At 38.1% G+C, this 22,881-nt stretch overlaps 1 protein-coding gene across 3 annotated transcripts in view; it reads right to left on the reverse strand.

Annotated features, from left to right (window-relative positions):
- Positions 1 to 22,881, reverse strand: part of FRK (fyn related Src family tyrosine kinase) — a 60,506-nt gene that overhangs the window by 17,070 nt on the left and 20,555 nt on the right. For all 3 annotated transcript variants that reach the window (XM_083357909.1, XM_083357908.1, XM_083357907.1), the window contains 4 exons: positions 16,824 to 16,945; positions 15,052 to 15,215; positions 9,406 to 9,574; positions 2,908 to 3,066 (listed from right to left, as the gene is read on the reverse strand). In XM_083357909.1, coding sequence (XP_083214035.1) covers positions 2,908 to 3,066; positions 9,406 to 9,574; positions 15,052 to 15,215; positions 16,824 to 16,945 — 614 coding nt within the window. The remainder of the gene's footprint in view (positions 1 to 2,907; positions 3,067 to 9,405; positions 9,575 to 15,051; positions 15,216 to 16,823; positions 16,946 to 22,881) is intronic.

Genomic DNA, 22,881 nt, shown 5'->3' on the forward strand with positions numbered 1-22,881 from the left:
GTGACAATTATGAGGAAGTTATGTTCTTGAATGGTAGACGGTTGGCATACCTGCCCTAGCTAGGCACAGCTCTTCCAGCAGAACAGAGCTGGTCCTTTTAGCTTTGTAGCCACTTTCTCAACAACCTTCTCTAGAAAGGAAAAGGGAAGGGACGGGACTCCAATTATGTAACAGAACTGGGTCCAATTCTCCAAACTTGTCCAATAAAATTATTATATTTATCTATTTATTTCATTTAAAACACTTATACGACTGTCCATCTTACTGTCCATCTTGGGCAGCTCCCAATCGACAAGTAAAACAACATCACTATTAAAACAAAATAATACGTATATCTAGGAAAACCATAAACATTAAAAATTGATAGCAGAGTTAAACCTCCACGTGCAGTTTACCTGTTAACTCATCCACCTCACCCTATTCCTATCTCACCTTAGAGGAAAAGCCAGTTCTTAAGGCCCCAAATGCGCTTTTTCAAAAGGCAACTAGACTTTCTTTTCCCTTGAAGACATTTTGCTTCTCGTCCATGAAGCTTCTTCAGAACTGAAGAACTGAACTGAACTGAACTGAAGAAGCTTCTTGGATGAGAAGCGAAATGTCTTCAAGGAAAAACAAAGGCCAGCTGCCTTTTGAAAAAGCATCTTTGGGACAAACCATGACCTGAATGACTGAGAATCTCCATAGACATCCAGGTCTTAAGAGCTTTTCAGAAGGCTAAGAAGGTGGATATGTCAGTAGAAAGGGCTATAGGGAAGGTCTGCCATGGAAGAGGCACGCTTCCTAGATCCCACAAGATGGCAATGTTTTGATCTACGTGACTGTCATTGAGGATTTACTGCTCATTTTCCTTCTTCACCTAGCCAGACTGAGGCTGCAACAGGATGGCTATCGTACTTTATTGCGTTTTGTTTTTTAACTGCTCGGGGAAGGTGGAACAGCTGGGAGACAAGAATAGAAATGAATGACAAGTACTGCAAGTGTTTCGGCAGATATCAAAGACTAAGTAGCAGAAAGGAGACATTGTAATCACCAAACTGCTACTGTTCCTTGAGATCTGTGTGCTTGCTTTTTCCCCTGACCTTTTTTCTGCCTCAGTAAAATTTGTTTCTTTCATTGATTCTCTTTAGAGAAAACACTACAGCATCTGCTTCAGCTTCACCCAATTCACTGAATAACCAGATGCAGCCATCATATTAATACTGCAGTTTTGGGGAGGTGAGAAGGAAGGTGGAAGAGGATTTGTGGTTTTAAGAATCAGATATTATAGTCAAATTATATTATACAGTAGTGAAGATTAACTACCGAGAGGATCTTACAACAGTCCTATTGTAGTAAGCAGTTGGGAGGGAATATATTGGGGTAAAGTATCCGATGAATATTGTACAAAATATGCCACTGTTAGTATTGCAAGTCAAAATGGGACTGAATCTTCCCTGCTGTTGAAAGTTGCATTTCTACCTATAGAGAGGATGTTATTTGCATCCACTTTTTTCCCTTAATTTTTTTATGGTGCAGATCTCCAAGGATATAACATGTCACCTTCATATTGTATTTGTAAAGTCCCATTACACTTCTTTTAACACATGATATAAAGACTAGAGCTGGCAAGGAAGAAACGAGAAGCTTGAGACTCACCGTGGCTGTTTTGTAAACATTGCCCCTCTACAGCCATGCCAGGGTGAGAAATCGAATGCAAACAATCTCTTTCCAAAAGCACACACACACACAAATTCTGGCTTTAAACCTCAAAGTGGTGGTTTATGGGAGTGTGCAAGTGTGTGTGTGTGTGTATGTGTGTGCATATGTAGTACTTCTCCTGGGGAGAGAGCCAGTTTGGTGTAGTGGTTAAGACACCAGGCTAGAAACTAGGAGACTGTGAGTTTTAGTACTGCTTAGGCACAAATCCATTTGGATGACCTTTGGCCAGTTACTTTCTCTCAGCCTTAGGAGGAAGAAAAGGGAAAACAACTTCTAGTATCTTGTGAAGAAAACTGCAGGAACATGTCCAGACAGTTGCCAGAACTCAACACTGAGTCAAAGACACAAATGTCTGTCTGTCTGTCTGTCTGTCTGTTATTCTGAAATGATACATCAGGTGAGGAAGAATTCAAGAACACAATATCGTCCAGAAAAGCCTGGGTCGAGGCCTTTTCTCAGTTATGCAATTTTCTTGATAACTGAAGCACCCAGATTCATACAAAGCAAAGATTGCTGTGAGGATGGTCCGTTCTTTAATATATTTCTAATATACTATATGATCTTGACTTGTTATCAGAAATAGAGACAAACAGATATGCATCTGCCTAAAAATAAAATGCAAAGTTGCATCCTTTCTCTAGAAATCCTTTCCCATAAATGTTTAAGTTTACACAACATTTTTCAGTCTTTCTGTGTCCGTACATCCATGTAATAGAAAGAAAAAGAAAGATATCTTCTTCAGGTTGTATGGGAACGTCCCTGCAATAGGTATAGACTAAGAAAGACAGTTTTTACTATTTGGAAATAACAATGACCTATTTTTGTTTGTGAAATCTCTGAATAGCTATGAAGGCTCTAATAGAGGGTCCACATACCTTCGCAAAGCTTTGAGAGGGACTTGGACACACCATTCCAAAAGTTCCATTAAATTAGAATGTTAAATGAGACTGAAGGCACAGAAGGAACAACCGCAAGTAGTTTGGGACACACACACACAGAGAGAGAGAGAGAGAGAGGGAGAGGGAGAAAGAGAGAGAGAGAGAGAGAGAGACCATGTCAATCCCTGCCAGTCATTACTGGCTTCATATCCAATCACACTAGATTGATCTGCTCATCTCTCCTTCTCTCCCCTCCCTTTTTTTTAATACCAGTATGTTTGCTTTACTGCAGACTGCCATACTCTATCTAAATGAAATGTTTCCTACTCACTTTGGAGATATTCTAGCAGACTCCCATGTCTCATCAGCTCTGTAACAATATAAATTGGATCCTGTAAAGTGCAAACAGCATAGAGCTGTATAAGCTTAGGGTGTCTCAAATTCTTCATTATCTGTGCCTCCCTGAGGAAGTCTTTTGGATCCATTGAACCTGAAATGAGAACAGCAGTGAAAGGAAATTAGTGTGTGTTATTAAGGGCTATTCCGGTTTGCCCCACAGTCTTGTGGAAATAACCAGGGATATTGTCTGCCTCTCTGCTAATCAGCACAGATAGCAATGCAAATCCCCCCTACCTAATTCAGATATGGAATTTATGAAATTGAAATAGCAAAGGAGAACACATTACTTTTTGCCCCCCAAAAATTGATTCTAAAAACAAATTCAGCAACAATAGCAATTGTACTTCTGGTCTTCCAACTTCCCTCAGTCCCCACATAAATGCTACTGGTTATTACCAAAGATGAAATCGCAGCAGTGTTATTGGTTTCACTGTTCATCTGAATCCTCAGAAAGGAAGCATTATGTTTCGGGTTCGGACAAGCAAGAAAGACGCCAGGCAGATGAGTACAGAAGAATAGTTGCTTTATTCATAACTTTAACTGTACTGAGGGCTAGGGGTATCCATGCAGTCTTTATATAGTCTCCCATAGTCTGAACAACCAATCAGATTGAACCCATCATTCCTGCCAAGTTCACTGTAGCCTGCACTGGAAAGTCCCATCTGTGTTGCTGGAGAACCGTTAGCTTTCCAGCGTACACGTGATAAAGTCTTTCCAAAAGCTCAATACATAACAGGAAGCATGATCAGAAAATGCGCGGTAATTTTCAACATCTTCGCTATCTGAATTCAACTTCTGGCCACAGATTTAATCCATAACAAAGATCTCCTTACCATCTTCAACATATATCATTATAGCTCATTGTATCTTGGAATCATTGTATTACATGTTATAATAAATAAGTATATTGCAAGTTTTGGTATCAAGAAATGAAACACAGTAAATCCATGCCAGGGAAAAATCAGATTTCACAGCAATCTAGATTAGTATTGTGTTAAAAAAAATTGTGCCTGTGTGTTGTCAATATAGTCCATTTAAGTGAAGATGAAATTTCTTTGTTATTATTGTTGTGATGGGTTGGAACCACATGTGAATAGATCATCTTCCATCATTATCACAGTCTGAAAGTGATTCCATGAAGCCAAAAGTATCAGTTCATGACACTATCCATTTCAATTTGCTCAAATTCTTATTTTATTCACTTTGAATTCTTTATGACTCAATTGCAAACACTTGCCCCCCAAATAGTAACAATCCACATGCAGATTTGTTTGCATTTTGGGGAATTGTTTTCTAATAAACATATATTCCAAATATTTGCATTTTTTGCAAATAATAAACCTTTAGTGTTTCTTTTTTTAAAATAAATCTTTTAAAACTATTTTCCATATCTGAAGCATCTATATGTCTTGGATTTCAGATTCCATCTGGCTGGGAACTCTGAGGTTCTAACATTTCTTGGGCGATAAAAGTGAGGAAAGTTATCCTATAGGTTCAGTTGGGACAAAAATAATAAATAGATATATAAATAGAATATGTTTGGCTATTTTAGTGGAAAGATTTATTTAATTACTATAATCTTCTCCAAGCCTTTTATCATGGCAAATCAGTGTTTTATTCCCTTACTGCATAGTCTTCTCACCTCATATGTGAACCTCACATACTTTTAAAATGCATGAAGACTACTGAGAATTTTATGGGAAATTTTATATGGAACCTTAGAAAAGATAGGGGGAAATGTATGGCTTTCTGGCATTGTTGAACTTTAAATCCCAGCATTCCTCACTATTGGCCTTGTGGCAAGAACAGAAGGGATTTGGATTCAACAAAACCAGAGGGCTGTTTTTAGTCTTCTTCTGTATTAGAGCCAAACTAAGCTTTACTGAGGTGTGTAATCCCCCCTGTAGTCCTCTTAAAGTATTATTGCATGAGCAAATGTAATATGGATTTTTTTTAGATTGGCTCCTTAAACCCCTGTGCTTAGAGATATTATATTTAAATTTTAAAGCAATACTTGGCACAATATGGTTAAAATCTATTCTATCCTATCAGGTATTCTTACCAAATAATGACTAAATCACTGTTAGAAACTTGCTACTCTTCTTTTCTTTACTATCCCTCCCTTCCTTTTAAAAAGCATCAGGAAAATGCATTAAAATGTAAAATATTTTAAACGCATAATGAGCGAGTAGACTTACAAATGTAGTTGGTATGGTTTTAAAAAAAATACTTCAGTGCTAATATAGTAATCAAAGATCTCACAATTGCTTCATGGGACCACTTTGTTCCTATGAAGATTGGTGCCAGTTTAATTAGGCACGATGTGTGTGTGTGTGTGTGTGTGTGTGTGTGTTTTAATTATTTTTCCTTTTAATACAACATTGGCAGGATCAAAGATCAATTTTTAAGCAAATGGAGAAAATGGCTCAAATGAATGGGTTTATCATGTGAAAATTTTCAAATGTGTAGCATTCAATAATCCTAGATATTATTATCCCTATGTTCTTTTTTTAAATAAATAGTTCAATTGCTCTTTATGTTACAATAATTCTCTGTCCTACAATAATTATTTAACTGTGCCTGTAAAATAGTACAAGTATTTTGTTGGTTAATATAGGAGTTTTTTTTAAAAAAAAATCATCAGAACAAAACCTATTCATGATATCCATTGCTTGAACAAATATGACTCTCACATTCAAACTCACTATTCACTTTATAGTGTTAGAAGATTTTTAATTGAAAATTCTCAGCATCCATCTGAATTTTTTAAAGGGTTTTTCTTTCTGCCTTCCATGTTGACAAAAAGAATTTGTCACTAAATGCCACGGCTAATATTTCAATCCTAACATTATTTGATTCAAAGTAACGTCATGCTTCTAATTCCATTCAACATTAACGAGAGAATTTAGGATTAATAGGAACCAAAATCCCTACTGCTATTTCAGTGAAATAAATCTAGGTTTGCTTTTACCAAACTGTTATGGGAAAGTTCCCTCTAAGCAATCCTTCTTTTCTCTGCTGTTATTTCTGTGGAAAGATAAGCTATTCTCCAAAGAACCTGAAGGCAGGAACAAGAAGCAATGGATGGAAACTAACCAACGAGAGAAGCAACCTAGAACTAAGGAGAAATTTCCTGACAGTTAGAACAATTAATCAGTGGAACAACCTGCCTCCAGAAGCTGTGAATGCTCTAACATTGGAAGTTTTTAAGAAGAGACTGGACAGCCATTTGTCTGAAATGGTATAGGGTTGGACTAGATGACCTCCAAGGTCCCTTCCAACATTATCACTATCATCATCATCATCATCATCATCATCATCATCATCATCATCACCACTAATAATAATTATTATTATTATTATTATTATTATTATTATTATTATTATTATTATTATTATTATTATTATTATTATCTTCCATCCTTTGTCTCCCCAGAGATAGCAGTCTTCTTCAGCCACCTCAGGCCTCGTTCTACTTTTGATAAAGGACAATTGTCCTGTTGTTCTCTATGTGTTCCTGCTGTCTTTCAATATTCCAACCCAATGACAATGGAGCCAAGCTACTGCTTGGTCCGCACTACAGTCATTACAAAAAAACAGATTGGTTGTTCCCCTGCTTCTTGATCTTCCATTCTGTGAGGGCAAAACTTCCACCTTTGACTTTTCCTTTCCTTTTTTCTTTCCCAGATGTCTACTCACTGGGATGCCTTTGCCCCCTTCCTTCCTCTGATGGTAATGCAAACCTATCTTTTTGTTTTACCATTGTTGTTTGGATGCTGTAATGATTAAAGCAAGGGTAGCAGGCTCCTTCATTTCTACCTTCTACTGTTAATCCAGGGAATGTTTGTAGCAAGGGAGAACAAGGTTCAACTTCATAGAATAAATAGCACTTCCTGAAACTTGGTAGCTCCATTGCAATTTAAAGGAGGGCAGGTCTGGGAAAGCCAAGGAGAGGATGTTTCAACCAGCCTGGGCAGAAACTGAAAAGATACACACTGGGAGATCTAAGGAGTAAATATAGTGATGAGCTTCTCGGGGGATGAGAGAGTAGGAAAACTTGGGGTGATGAAAGGTGACATGAAAGTCAACCCTAAATTAAATTTTAAGAATGGTAGTTGTGAACTACGAGAGACCACCGGATGCTTTTCATCTGCTAGTTGCACAATGGAGGGCAGTGATGTGCTGCTGGAGGAGATGGAGCATGCCAGGCACTATAGTGAATCAGAGCTAGGGCCGTCACTATATTGGAAGGAAGACCATCAACCTAAGTCTTAAGATGGTTTAGCAAAAGTGATGTCATCTATATATGAACTTAGGAAATGGTGGGCAGCCTGACTCATGATGGGAAGCAGTAAGTCTGAATTGCACATAGTCATTTCAGACTGCTGAGTCAGAAGGTCAAACAAAGCAATGCATATTAAGTAGTTAGTGTATATTATCTTAGTATTTCTTACTTGTGAGCAATTGGTTTTGTTTAATTGTATACCTTAGATGACAAAGCCTTGGGGATAAGGAACCTTAAGGGCTAGGGAAGAACAGGTAGAAAGTGGACTATATACTTTTCTGACTTATGTCAAATGCCTTGGTCTGAATTAGAAAAAAAGGGTATAATATAAAATGCCAACCAAAAGTCTTGCTATCTTAAGAGAAACTTAAAGTTTTGCTTGGCATCATTTACCTGACACATTTCTCCTTGGTAAGGAAATGAGGCAAAATGCCCAGAAGAATACTTATAAGAGCCTATACTATAAAACACCTGTACAGTACAGCTAAGATTTATTCATTCATTCATCTAATTTATATGGCCACCTATTTATCCAAGGAACTCTGGGTAGTGAATAAAATAAAGAGAATTTCATTAAAAGAGAAAACTAAAAATTAAAATTGCATCAAAGTTCAATAGAAACATGAAACCATTAGACTCATCAATCCATGCCAGTGCTCCCATGCTAATATTCTCATCCCAAAGGCTCTGGAAAAATCCAGCCTTCACATCCATGAAAAGCCAGCAGAGCCCACATTTCTTTAATTTCAATAATTAAAACATCCCCAGATAATACCAACTTTAATTTTTAATTATTGCTGTTTATTTTTATTTTAAGAGACGTGAATGCATTAATTTAGTGAAAATCCACTTGCAAATATAAAGCAGCCTAAAGGAACATCCACAGAGTTATCAATTTTACTTTCTAAAACTTGTGAGTGCACCATCCTCACTTCAGCACTGCCATCCTCACAATTTTCAGCACTTCTATCAGCTAACCAGAATCAGAGCTTTCCTCAACCCCTTAATGGCATAGCACAAAAATTAGCATCCACCCAGCACCCTACCCACCCGTCTTCTTTGCCTTGAAATTGTTGTTGGTACAGCAGAAGACAGAAAACACCACCTGTTCTTCTTCTCTGTTACAAAAACCAGTTGAAATGGTGTTAAAGCAGGGCTTTTCAACCTTTTCACCCATTGTACCACTTTTAGGATATGGCAACATCCAAGTACCACCAGTCACCTAGCAAAGTGTCAAAAACTTGATGACCAAAAAAAAAAGGAAAAAAGTGATGAAGTACAGGTAGTCCTCGACTTACAACAGTTTGATTAGTGACTGTTCGAAGTTACAATGGCACTGAAAAAGTGCCCCCCAAGCCACAGCCGAGCAAGACTGCCTGCCCACCCAGCAGCGCTCTTCCTCCTGTCCGAGGTTTTCATTGTTGTGAGCATTTCTGTTGAGGATTGGCATCGGGGGTGGGGTGGGGTGGTGTTTGGTTTTTATCTCCCCCCTCTGCTGGGTGGTTGCAACAGATTTTGGTCACTTCACATGACCCTAGGACACTGTGACCGTCATAAATATGAATCAGTTGCCAAGTATCTGAATGTAAACCACAAGACCCTGGAGATGCTGCAACATTCCAGCTGATTGATGCTTCTTCTGGGCTCAGCAGAAGCACCAGGATCAGCACCGAGCGCCAGCTGGAGCCTGGCACTGATCCTGGCACATCCACTGAGCCCTGACAGCCCTGCAGGTCCAGCCATCTCTCGCTCAGGCTTCTGCGGTGCTACCACCGGTTCAGCTCATTCCCCTCCCCCACTACCACTTTTCTAGGATGGTCGTGTACCACCTGCCAAGTGCCAATATACCACAGGTGGTACCCGTACCACTGGTTGAAAAGCCCTGTGTTAAAGCACCAGAACACTTGCATTTCAGCAGAGAGAAGAGACAGCTGTAGAGCCAGGATGCTGTCTGAGGGTTCACCATTGGAAAAAAAATGACCAACCTATAGGTCAAGAATTAAAACTGCAAAATGATCTTTGCAGCATCAACACTAGGACTGAATTGGATGTTTAAAGGGTTTAGCTGCAGAAGTGCTTATGAAGATGTTGATCACATCAGGATTGTACCATTTGTCTAAGAAATTACAGAAGTGTTCAACATACCTGGTTTTAATGTTTTAACTGCCACTGGTGTTCTGTTATTCCATAATCCTTCCCAGACCTCACCAAATTGCCCAGAACCCAATCTTTTTAAAAGTTGTAGAGAATTTCGATCAATCTCCCAGTGATCTACAGTTTGATATGATAAATCATATGGTGTTGGGACTTCTGTCTGGATGGAAATAAAAAAAACATACATAAACATCCATTTTCACTTTGCCCAAGAATGCAAAATGGCAAACTTCATAGGTTTTTATTAATAGTCTGCCCTCTAAACGAAAAGCTTGGGACAGCAAATAAAGCCATGCTTTTAACAAAAAGATGCCTATCCTTACAATGACTACCAAATACTTTCTATTGTAAAGATAGCATGTTGCCTTGCCTTTACTAAAGTAGCATGAAACAGTTGCTTTGAGCACTAACTTCCAGCAGGGAATGCTATATTCTTATTGTCACATTCTCATTTTATGATTTTTATTTTAAAGCCAGAAAACATTATTTGAATGTTTTCAAATTCAAAAATATCTAGGATGAGCCATGTGTGTTGGGGTGCTTCCAGACAGATGGCTCCTAACATCCTCCTTCCCCACCCCCCTGCCACACTCATTTTACTGGTGAGATGTTCCATATTTATTTCCATAACAGAATTATTTTCCTATCAAGAAACAAATGAAAATGGTGGAGGAACGGAGATGGTTCCAGATAGAGGATCATGCCTGAATCCTCTGTAAAATTTGGAACAGGAAGATGACCTGACTGGATGACTTGAGTTCATCCAAAGGCTTTATTGACACCTTTCACAATATGGGACTAGCAGGTGAGAGATGAGTATTCACTGTTTTTGGCAGAAGATTATATTGGGTTCTTCAGTTGCCATGACAACACTGAAGCCATCATTTCATCATTCACTCATTCCTGAACTTCTGGAGTCCTCTCAGGGTTTCCTTCACCCACTGGCATTGACACTGGTGTGGAGATGCAGCAAGATTCCTGCACAGTCTAAATATTTTTTTTGTATCAAGCCTTAAAGTATGTGTGAAAATAGTGCAATTGCTAATTCCTTTGAAACTTGGTCAAGATAATCAATACTTGATATAGAAACCAATGATCTCCAGGAAAAAAAAATCAGTCCTATCTCCAATCCACAGAGTATAAAGTCTGGATTAATTATTTCTACTTAATAAATCATGGAGAAAAATCTATCTCTGTGGTTGCTACGAGTGGAAAACGACTTGATGACAGATAATCAATCAAACAATTAATCACTTGATAAAACCCTGATATTTCTCAACTGATTTTCCTCCTTCCATTAAAAGTTGGAAAAGCAATGAAGACAAACTTTCCAGACTGTTTTATTTAATATATATAAAAGGTTCTTACCTATGCTTCCACACATTAACCTTTAGATGCTAGCATTTTATCTGACACACACAGAACATTAGTAGTTGTACTTTTTTTTGCATTTGCAGGAAGAATTTTTTTTTTAATTCCATTTATATCCCGCCCTTCTCCGAAGACTCAGGGCGGCTTACAAGCTTAGCAGTAGCCTTCATTCAATGTATATGCCTGCTTATTAGGGCTTTCACACACACACCCCAAGCGGCATTATTACAAAGTCAGCTTAATTGCCCCCAACAATCTGGGTCCTCATTTTACCTACCTCTGAAGGATGGAAGGCTGAGTCAACCTTGAGCCTGGTGGGATGCGAACCTGCACTAATTGCAGGCAGCTGGTGTTACTTAAGGAGGCATTAGCCCACTGCTCCACCAAGGCTCTGTTGAAGAATGAAGACAAATGTATCAGATTCAGAGATGGCCACAAAGGGTGGCCAGCATTACAGGGGGGAAAAAAGTTTTATGGAGAAAGTTTGAAGAAACTAGAACTGTCTAGCATGATGAAAAGGTTGCTAAGAAGATATGAAGAATTAAAAAACTGGAAGAATTTATCTCTGGATATGCAATAAGCTGCTACCAACCAGTAGACAATAGCAACCTCTAGGGCATTTTCCCACTGCAGAGTTATAGCACTATCCATCCATTCTTGAGTCGATAGAATGCTATACAGGTGGTCCTCAACTTACAACAGTTCATTAAGTGACCGTTCAAAGTTATAACGACACTGAAAAAAAGAGACTTATGACCATTTTTCACACTTATGACCATTGCAGCATCCCCATGTTGGTCATGTGATTTACATTCGGATGTTTGGGGCAAATGGTTCATATTTATGACAGTTGCAGGGTCTCTGGGCCATGTGATCCCCTTTTGCGACCTTCTGACAAGCGAAATCAATGGGGAAGCCAGATTCACTTAACAGTTGTGTTCCTAATTTAAGAACTGCAGTGATGCACTTAACAAATGTGGCGAGAAAAGTCGTCAACTGGGGCAGAACTCACTTAACAAATTTCTCACTTAGCAACATAAATTTTGGGGCTCAATTGTGGCGATAGGTTGAGGACTACGTCTACCAACCTGAAATGTCCTGTCCCAGGTGGCTACCTCTGTCTCCCACTTCTGTTTCCTATCAATGCCAGAAATCCAACTTTTCTCCAGAGTAATAGTAATAAAGTCTAACAGATTTTATACACCTTGAGGCTGCCTTGGGATGCAGTCAAAATAAGGGAGAAAATGCTGCTTTAATGCTAGTAAGCTAAGGAAGATTTTAAGCTTGGCTTGTGGGCTGAGGATGAGGATGAGATGAACATCATAAGAACACAGCAGGAAAAAAAGCATGTAGGTGTACATGGGGACAAAATCCAACTGTTTTTTTAATCTAACAAAAGGAAGGCAATTGAAATCAAACCAGTCTTACCATACTAAAATTGGATGTCAATGATTGTCCGTCCAATCAAGAATAGAACTTGGTGCTATAAAACAGATTGCACTCTTTTTCCATCACCATCTGCATTGCACAGAGATGTTCTTGGATTTATCATTCACTAGAGGTGCAGGGAGCTCTGCTCTTCAGTCACTTTTCATCACTTATTACTAATGCTGATCATGTTATTCCAGACACATAAGTAATCCTCTGGTAATTATTTCTACTTTGATCATTGCCTGCTTTGCTTATTGCATTGTGCTTGTTGCGTTGTGCTTATGGCAAAGCACATTAGGCACTGAAAATGGTTTAGAATTCCCACTTATTCTCTAGCCAGAGTCCATTCAATGCAATTATGGTGTGACACTTCCACTAATCCATCTCTTAGATCAATTCAGAACACTGGTCCTAAACTTTACATCCCTAAACAATTTGCATCATATTACCTTTTGAGGTCAGACTGTCTGAAGGAATCTCTCTTTCACTTTTTAGCTTTGTTATCATTCATGTGGGCCTTCACAAAGCAAGCACTGCTATATATCACTTCTGCAAAATATCCCCCTCAGATAGGCTTGCTTGATATCTTCATTATGGTATTTCCAACAGTTCCTTTTTCTGCTTTATTTTTCCAGGCTAGACACAGGCTATTTATGTGTACCTTGTTGCTGGCCTCCCCTTAATTTTATCATAGGGTATTTTATTCATAAAATGATAGATGGCCTTCAACAGGGAGATATACAAAGATATTATATCCAGGGGAAAAGAATAATAGAGCACACCTACGTACAAGATGAGAAATTCATGGCTACATCAGAGGATATGTGAGTGCTGCCAGAGTCCCTCAAATATATTTGCCTTTCATTCTTCCCTTTCTCCCTTCCTTGCTTTCACCTATGTATTTTCGGGGCTTGCCATACTGTTGGAGGAGGGTGCCTGCATGGGGCATATTATCTGCTTCATTCTGCTCTGGGCGAGATGCCCTCCCTCCAGTCGAGAGGAATGCAAACTGAAAACATCTGCCTTATCTCCAGACAACAGAACGTGGGACCATTGGGAAACGAAACCAAGAGAGACCTTGAGAAGCATAATATATCTCCAGCTTCTCATCATAATACGGTAGCATCTATGGATTGGCTGGATTTCAACCGGACAGTTGGACTCTGGGGGGAAGAGTGATGCATCGCCTTTTTGAAGTGATCCATTACATGCCAAATCTCAGATCTTGCTTTGCTCTCTTGCCATCACTAACTCTCAGTAAAAGTTTCCTTTTGAGACAATGCCTGTTTCAAGAGTTCTGCTTTCTTGGAGATCTAGTTGAGGCAGGTCCTTACAGGTGCGGTCACTAACAACCAACTGTCTACAGTGTGAGATAGTTCTAAAACACAATTCTGGGATGCTTCAAGAAGAAATACTGTGTCAAAGACACATGAAATTCTTTCCTGGTAAAATTACTAGAGTACAGGATGTGATTCTGAGTACCGCATTTCCAAAAGAAATTTGAAAGTGAGAAGGTGGAGACAACAAGTGTGATACAGGAACTTAAAGCCCCACACTGTAAGGATAGGTTGGCTGAAGGGCTGAAAAAAAATGGATATTCAGCCTGAGAAAGGGAGACAAAAATAAGTGTTTGGTTGTATAAAAAGGTCTTACAGGGAAGCGTGTGAAGAACTATTTTTCATTGCCAGAGAAACTAGGACTGCAAGTTTCAGCTACCTAGATTTCTTCCTTAATTAAACATAAGGAGGAACTTACTGATTATGAATCTATACAACAGCCGAATAGTCTGCTAACAAAGGTTATGGGTTTTCCATCTCTCGAGGGTTTTAGGAAGATGTCCAGAAAACATGAATTAATAACTTAAGTTCTCTGGACAATTACAGGTAGGTCAAAACACAATGTATTTAATTAATCTGATAAATAACAACAAAAAAGGGAAGAGGCATGGCAAGAATAATCTGGGCTTTGAATATCCTGTACTGCATAAGGACTGAGTGTGTTTTGAATACAACATCCCTCAACTTGGGCAGATTTATATTTTAAAGTGAACCAATCTAATTTATATCTACATCCAAATGTTAAACTCTGAGCACTATAGAACAATACGTAAAAAATGTGCATCTTAGGAGAAATGTATATAAAAGGGCAGATTTGTTTTCACCAAAATAAATATCAAAAGTGGATGCAGAAATAGGATGTAGAAAACAAAACATATTTGCTTATGCATTGTGCAACTCTGCACAAAATGCAAAGAGTTAATCTTCACACGGTCTACATTTCATAACAGCATCTCATTTCAGTGAATCAAAAGAGTAAATGTGAACACATTCACATCCTGACACAATTGCTTTTGAAATGATCTATCACGTTGGAAAAGATTCAGAGATTTAACGAATAGATTATTTTTGTTCAAGTGTTTCTTTTAGTATCTCAAAGATTAAAATATCCCTAGATGGAGGCAGGAGAAAGCCAGCAAGCTTTAAAGTATATTTAAGTACTGTCTCTATAACGCTGATCGGATCTGTGGTTTCTACTTTTAGGCAGCCCTTAGAAACAGAAAGAGTTATGAGCTTAGTGATTTCATCTCAATATAAGTTTATACTGTGACTTCATAAATCACACAGTGACATGCGTCTTTTTCCACCTCAATTGCACATTTATTTGCCCAAAATGATACGATGTTGAAATGCCTAAGGAATGGAATGATACAGTTAAGTGCATTTCTTAGAGCAATGATCACAGCATGTAGGGGAGTCATACCTGTATTATCTCAATAATCAAATACTAATCTCTATATTTTTAGGGGGAGAGGAGAAACATTCAGACTTACTGTACCTTAATGCAAGGCCTCCCAAGCCTTACACACAGCCCATCGCTGGATTTACTGTAGTGCTTGACAAAAGCACTTAAAGTGTGAAATGTTACCCTCCGTGTCACAAAATAACTGCCATGGTCCATCTGTCTGATTCGGTAGTGCTTCACGGTTGCTCCATCCCGAACTAAGAAAATAAAAGGATACAAAAATACCATGTCTTGTTTTTTCAATGGCTACAAAGAAATCAGAAAAGGCTATTCTGTAGTTCTCTTCTGCAATGGCTTATGAAAACTGAGTCCTTCACGGAGCTTTTTCATGAATCTTTCTCTGCGGCAAACATGGATCTCCTATAATTTGCAGGCTGCCTAGGTTCTCCTGTCAGCCACCAGGCTCACCCCAAAATTGTACCTTTGACATTCAGCTATGTAGTGCCTTTCCTCAGTATACAGGGAGTCCTCGATTTACAACAGTTCATTTAGTGACAGTTCAAAGTTACAACGGCAGTGAAAAAAGTGATGACCATTTTTCACACTTATGACCATTGCATCTCTGTGGTCATGTGATCAAAATTCAGATGCTCGGCAACTGGTCCATATTTATGATGGTTGCAGTGTCCTGGGATCACGTGATCACCTTCCGACAAAGCAAAGTCAATGGGGAAGCCAGATTCACTTAACAACCGTGTTACTAATGTAACAATTTCAGTGGTTTGCTTAACAATTGTGGCAAGAAAAGTCGTAAAATGGGGCAAAACTCACTTAACAAATGTTTCACTTAACAACAAAAATGTTGGGTTCAATTGTGGCCATAAATTGAGGACTACCTGTATTGGGAGCATTACACTGGAGCTCTAATGCTCTAAATCTAAGTAGCCAGATAGAAAAGCCAGAAAGGCCAGGTATACATGTAATAAATATAGCTAAATAAAGTAAATAAGTAGAAATATATTTATCTTTTTAAAAGTTCATAAAAGTTAGTGAAAGGATTAAAATTAAAATTGCTCTATTCTTCCCTCTAGAACACACTGCTGAGTTGTTCTATTTAATTATGCTATTCCTCTATGGGTTTTTCTTATATACATTCTATCCTTCAGCAGCAATTACATATAGATTAAAAAGTTCATGAGATGAATCATCTTATAAAGCTTCACTTGCAGAGTTGTCAAAAAAAAAATCAAGAGGGAAGTCTTGCTGGAATGGGAATATTTTCACCAAAAAAGTCCAGCTATAATATCTGGGCTGTAATCTTAAGAATGACCACTGTTGTTGTTGTTGTTGTTGTTAGTTGCGAAGTCATGTCCGACCCATTGCGACCCCATGGACAACGTTCCTCCAGGCCTAGAATGACCTAGAATGACCACTAGATGTCAGCAAATATAAACAACATCCTTAACCCTCTGCTGCCATAGAATGGTTGTTTGGATTTTGGCAACCGAGATCTGGTATCCTTGTGGAAAAGAAAGCAAAAGGGTTGGGATAAGTGAAAATAATAAAGTTTTCTATAATTTGGCTTCCCTGTCCCAAATGATTCAAAGAAAATCAAGTTTATAGGTAAGCTTTTTTTTTCTTTAAAAGCACCCAAAAGCACATTCCCACTGTTAAAAACCTAAGGAATAACAGTCTTCTCAAAAATATTCATTCATTCGAATCTGTATGCATGTGTATTTCTAAACAGTAAGCCACTCACCAAATAAAAAGTGCATGAGATCATCAACAATTGCCAATTTACCTAAACCAAAGTAAGGAAAATTAATTTAACAGCATTTCTATGGTAAAAACAAAATGGAAGTTACCTGAAAGGGAAAATTCACCCTTTTGACTTTCACTCTCTCTGATCAGGAAGGCTCCTGTCTCATTCTCACGATAAAGGAGTTGTTTCTCAGCATCGGCTCGTTTAATAGCTCCAAAAAACCACCTAAAAGAGAAAGAAGTGGGTACAACTAATTAGTAGTCAGAACTAGATTTACATGAATGTTAAAGCAAAGGACCAGTTCTCAATAAATCATTTATCTATTAAGACTAACCTTCGCCACTATTGCAAACTAATCTTAATAGTAATGATACAACGAAGAGGTCCTTCCTCACACAGGCAGGGAACAGCCCAAATGAATACACAGCAGCATTTTAGCAACACATCTGGTCCCAATGTTTCTCAGCCTCAGCAAGTTTAAGATATGTGGACTTCAATTCCCAGAAATCCCCAGCCAGCCTTGACTTGTTGAACACACCTTAATGTTGCTGAGGTTGAGAAACACTGTGGAACACTGTCTTATCCTGTGTGCATCAGCGTCATATCAGCTGTATACCAATTACTCTTCCCCAAAAATACAAATTAATAATGAGTAAAAAGGGATAGAAGTTGACACTCATGCCCTAATACATGGGTATTAAACTGCTGGCCCACGAGCCGGATGCATCATAGTGAAACCGCGTCCACCCCATTGCCGGCAATGGCAAAAAAGTCACGATACGTCACGACATGTCACGTGATGTCGTGAGTTTGACACCCCTGCCCTAATGTCATGCAAGGTCCTTGATCTCATTTCAAACACTCTTGCAAGATATATTATTCAGGACCTTTTAAAAAAAAGTCTTTCCTTTCATAGTATTTTGGACATTTTTTGAAACATTTTCTGGGGTCAGAGTATTGTAAAAAAAAAAAGGCCTACTGAGCTCTTGCTTTAATAATCCCTGTTGTTCTGCTGTTTCCTCAGTTTATGGATGCTGACTAAACTATAAGTAGGTTAGTAAAGAATCTCTTGGACAGTAAATCACTGTAATAAAGCTGATAAAATGATAAATCCCTCTGTAGCTGCAAGAGATCATGAAAGCTAGTTATTTTGTTGAAAGATAACACAATGCTTTAAATTAAAATAAGGAATTAAAGGTGGAAAAGAAAACAACTCTGCATTATCTTAGCCTGGTTATAGAACAATGCATGTCTAAATAGAATTATTTTTAATTAAAATAAATGAGTAGAAAGGATTACGAAAAGATTTTAAATTGTTTTAGGTTAAATATATTTAGCTTTGTGCAAGTTTTTTAAAATGAGTTTCTTCACCGAGCTATGTTAAAATTTAACACTATGATCGCTTTTCTTCACAAAAAAAACATTAGGATTTCAAAAGGTATCTAACTTTTGTAATTTTGTGAAGTAGTTTCCTTTGCTATGTTAAATAACAATCCAATGAAATAGCACAGTATTTTGATATACTGTATTCTAATTTTTTTTTTTAATTTTTAAAGCTGCAATGAATATACCAATAAAAATGAAAGAGACTGGGGGGAGGGGAGGGTTGACCAGAAGGAAAAAAATGATGGACCAATTTATGGCTTTTGCTTATTGAAAGGGAATGATGGGTAAGATGGAGCAATTAAGGGAGGACAGAGGATAAAGGAATTATGATTTATTGTTTCAGCTGTTAATGAAGATGGTGTCAATTTTGAGAAATTCACAAGCAGCAACCGAACAGATTATCAAAATATTTTGGCAAGTCACCAGAAATAATGGGGTCTGCATGTGAGATATTGCTTCATAAAAAATAATTAGACTCGTAACAATAGGCTCTGTTGTTGGATTCTAGTTTCTAGTCTCTTGAGATGGAGAGACAGACAATTTTATTTTTGTAGTCTCTTGGCTTATTCTTTGTCCTCTGCTACAATTTTCCCTCTCTTCTGACCTCCTAAAAATAAACTGTGCTGATCTATTCTCTTTTCCATTTTTCAAAGGGCTATTGCTTGGGGAACTTTTTAATTCTTTTAGACACTTTCCATGTGTTTTAATAATGATCTCAGAAGACTGAATTTTTCATTGGATTTTTTCGTGGAACATTAATTTTAATACATTTTAAATTGGCTTTCCTTATTGTGTGGTTCTGGTTTAATGATCACTTTCCATAAGTTTATCGAAAAAAATAAGAATGTTAAGTCCTCTTCTCAGTTAATAGGGCATCAGAAGGAGGGGAGATTGAGAGTGGGAGGAGTTAGAGAGAGAGAGAAAAGAGAAAGAGAAAACAAGTGTTCATAGCCATTTCTGGCTTTTTCTCATTTTATTTTAGTACTGCCTATCTTGGGAACCCAATGTACTAACCATGATAAAATGAAGACCTGTCAAAAAAAAAGTAATTGGACACCCCAGCCAAAAAACAAAAGAACAACTAGCTTTTAAAAAGATTCAAATATACTAGGTGGAACTAATCTAGTTTTACATATTGTTTCCCTTATACATCACTATAGAATTGTATCTATTACAGTATATATTCCTCTCTTTCAACACACACACACACACACATTCACATGCACATTTTTGATGTTCACTCATAGAACTGTATCTCCCCTGCTCCAATGTAGACAAAATATGTATAAAGAAGAAACAACTCCTCGGGACTTTGAGTTCCTGTACGCTGAGTCCTTATGTTGTCTGCCTGACAAAGAAGGCATTTAGCCTCAAGAAGTAATAGAGGTATTCTATGATATGATATTGAATTTCTTCTACTGTTATAAGGTGGCTGGCTTTAGAATGGGAGGAGTCACTGAGAGCCTTAGAATAGGTACCACTGGTGTGCTTTGAATCTAACTCCAGGAAAATAGCAGCTGATTATTTTGATTGAAACTTGAGTGTGTAGGAGTTCAATTATTGGAAAAACAGAGTGCCAAGTTCTAGTCCTCCCCCACAGATGCTCACAGAATGACTTTAGGCTAGTCCACAGGTCTGCAACCCGCAGCTCCGGAGCCACATGCGGCTCTTTCAGCCGTCTCCTGCGGCTCCCAGTCCTCTGCCATGTGCAGTCCCCCCCCAAAAAAAGTGGGAGTAAAAAAGTTCAACCAATCAATTCAAATATGCAGGGTAGGTGCATATCTCACCTTGGCTCCACTCTCCAGTCAAACCCTGTTCTGCTCATGCGCGCATGTACGCACATGCGCACACATTTTTTGCGGCTCCCAGTTTTTCCTTTTGTGAGGGAACCAGTTCCGAGTGGCTCTTTCACTGTTTCAGGTTGCTGACCCCTGGGCTAGTCATTTTCTCTTAGCTAAACCCACCTTGCAGGCATACAGATGCAAGGGAAAATAGAAGTTGGAAATGTTTTATATATTTCTTGAGGTCACGAACGAAAGAAAGGCAGAATATAAATCTAACACGTAAACAAATCAGACAACAAAGAAAGCAGTGGACAGAAGTGAACAGGCTCAAATTAAAACCAGACAAGACAGAGGTGCTATTGGTAAAAAGAAAACTGGCAAACTGGAACTGTAGTTCCATTTGACTTGTCTACTGTAGTGTGTTCTTAAGGAACGTTCAGAAATGTTAGCTGGTGTAAAACCAACTGAAGATGCCAAATGGTGACTGATACAGAGAAGATTTTATTCTATTGCTGAAAAAGTTGCACTGGTTGCCAGTTGTATTCCAGGCTTTTTTTCCAAGAGGAAGTGTTTGTTTTTTACTTACCAGCCTAAACAGTCTGTGATCTAGTAGTTTGTCTGAGGGACTAACTATCTGGCTATGAACCAGCCTGGATGTTAACATGACCAGGACAGCCCCTTTTATATATTATAGTCTCCCTTTCTCAAGTCCATTTGTTATGATCCAAGTTTCCAAACTATACTTTTTCCCCCTTTTAATGAAGAAGTCCAGACTTTCCTCATAAGCTAGGTAAACGTAGCATAAACATTACGATTTGAGGGAATTAATACCATGCTTGCTGAAAACAATCTGTGTTTTGCCTAAATAATCACCTGTGCATTAACACAGGGCAGGTCAGTTGCCTTCACTGAGAAGAATAGAAGACTGTTGAAAACAAACAGCTAGGCAGGAGGTACAAATGGCTGTAGACTTCATTGCTGATAAGCATGGATGCCTTTGAAGATAAGCTGAGCTTTAGCAGATGTTTGCCTTCTGAGTGGCAATCTATTTTGTAATACCTAAAACATCACTTTCTTTCTCTCCTTCCTTTCTTTATTGCTCAGCAGCTACTCCTTACCACAAAACTACTAATTCCTTCTTGATTTCTTCTTGTTATTCACTACTTATGCTTGATAAAGAGAAAGAATATATTTGTGTAATATATTTTCATGGTTTTGTTCATTGGGTATGCTTGGTATATGCAGATGATGATAAATAAGTTCACTTTATAAATTGAGTTCATACGTCGGACCCACTACATTGCAGGCAACTCATTTTAATCAGTTAGGAATTCATAGTATTAATTTTCTTTGGAGTATGATTTCCTTCCAGTGTGTAACGATACATGTACATGAATGCATAGACACACTCACATTTATTGGGTAGAATTATTTTCAGATGGAATGTGTAACGTTAGATTGACAAATTAGGAATACTGAGAATTGCAGATGACTTTTTCTATCAACTTTCTTTATACTCATTTTAAATGCAAGGTTACTTTTCTCCATTGTTGTTTTAGTAAATTGTACTGTAATTGTTTGTTATAAAAATTTTCTGGTTAGCTCTCTTGAGTGTCTTCTGAAGAGGAAAGTGGGCTAAAAATCTGATCAAATTAATAAATAGTTAATCAATAAAATTTCATATAGCCCGACATAGATGGACTGGGCTAAGCATGTCTGCAATCCAAGTCATGAGGTAATTCATGTTTCACAGATAGAAATAATGAGGTCAAAATGTTAATCCTATGAGTTAAACCATCCTGAGAGTAACCTGTGAAAAAGCCAAAGGGGCATCAACAAATTTAGATTACAGAAGAAACATGAACCCAATCCTGATTCCAAGGTGAAAGCCTTGCAATAACAATGATTTGTTTCTTTAATCAAGCTGTTGAGTGAGCACTGTTGCCAGGGTGAGATGAGGTATGAGGAAATAGTAAAGGAGTAAATAAAGACAGAGGATCATTGGTTTCATCCTCAATGCAGTAAGTGGTTTCTAACAACTTCCCGTCATCTTCTGATTTAAAGATACACTTTGTGATGAACAAACTGCCACACACCTTTTTGTTTTATTTATGATATTATAAAACTGACCTTTAGAAAGATGTATCATAATCCTGACAGTTTTTTAGCTTTAATTGTACTGGAGAAAGGACTGCTTAGGATTCTTTAGTTTAGAAAAAAGAAATCTTGGAGGAACACGACTGAGGTATACAAAATCAGGCATGGTCAGCGAGAAGTTTTTCTCCTTCTCTCAAAACGCTAAGACTTGAAGTCATCCAGTGAAGCTGGCTGAAAGGAGAAGCCCTTCTTCATACAACACATAGCTAGCCGATGGCATCCATTTTCACGACAGCCGCAAACCTGGATAGTTGTAATAGCAGACTAGATATATTCAAGGAGAGTAGGTCTATCAAGAACAATTAGACTGTGTGGTCTTCTGATTGGAGGAAGCCTCTCTCTTAAAGGGCGGTTGCAGGAAAATTACAAAAGGAAAGGATGCCTGCCTGGAAGGATCCCAGAGACATCTGGTGGGCCACTGTGAGAAACAAAAGGCTGGACTATAAATGGACTCTTGTGTTCTCAGCACAGGCCAGCCTCATTCTACACAGTAAACAGAATAATATATAGCCAGATTACGCTGGTCTATGACCATGATACATATTTGATTTGACTTGATTTAGGATCAAAACAGAGAAGTTGGGTAATGACACATCGGCAAGCACACACCCATACTCAGAGAAGCACCAAGAACTTCACAGTTCAATCTTGAGCTACAAATATTCTCCTCTATTGGTAGAAAAGTCTAAAATAGTCGCAACCTAATAAAATGAATGGCAGAGCTATTCAGAAGATTGAAGGGACATCTGCATTTACACTGAACGTTTTAACAGTTTTTAAAGGTAACAGCAAAGTATGAAAGGAAAATCAGAACCAAACCATATATTTATAAGA

This window comes from Vipera ursinii, assembly GCF_947247035.1.
Source record: "Vipera ursinii genome assembly, chromosome: 1".
Classification (NCBI taxonomy): domain Eukaryota; kingdom Metazoa; phylum Chordata; class Lepidosauria; order Squamata; family Viperidae; genus Vipera; species Vipera ursinii.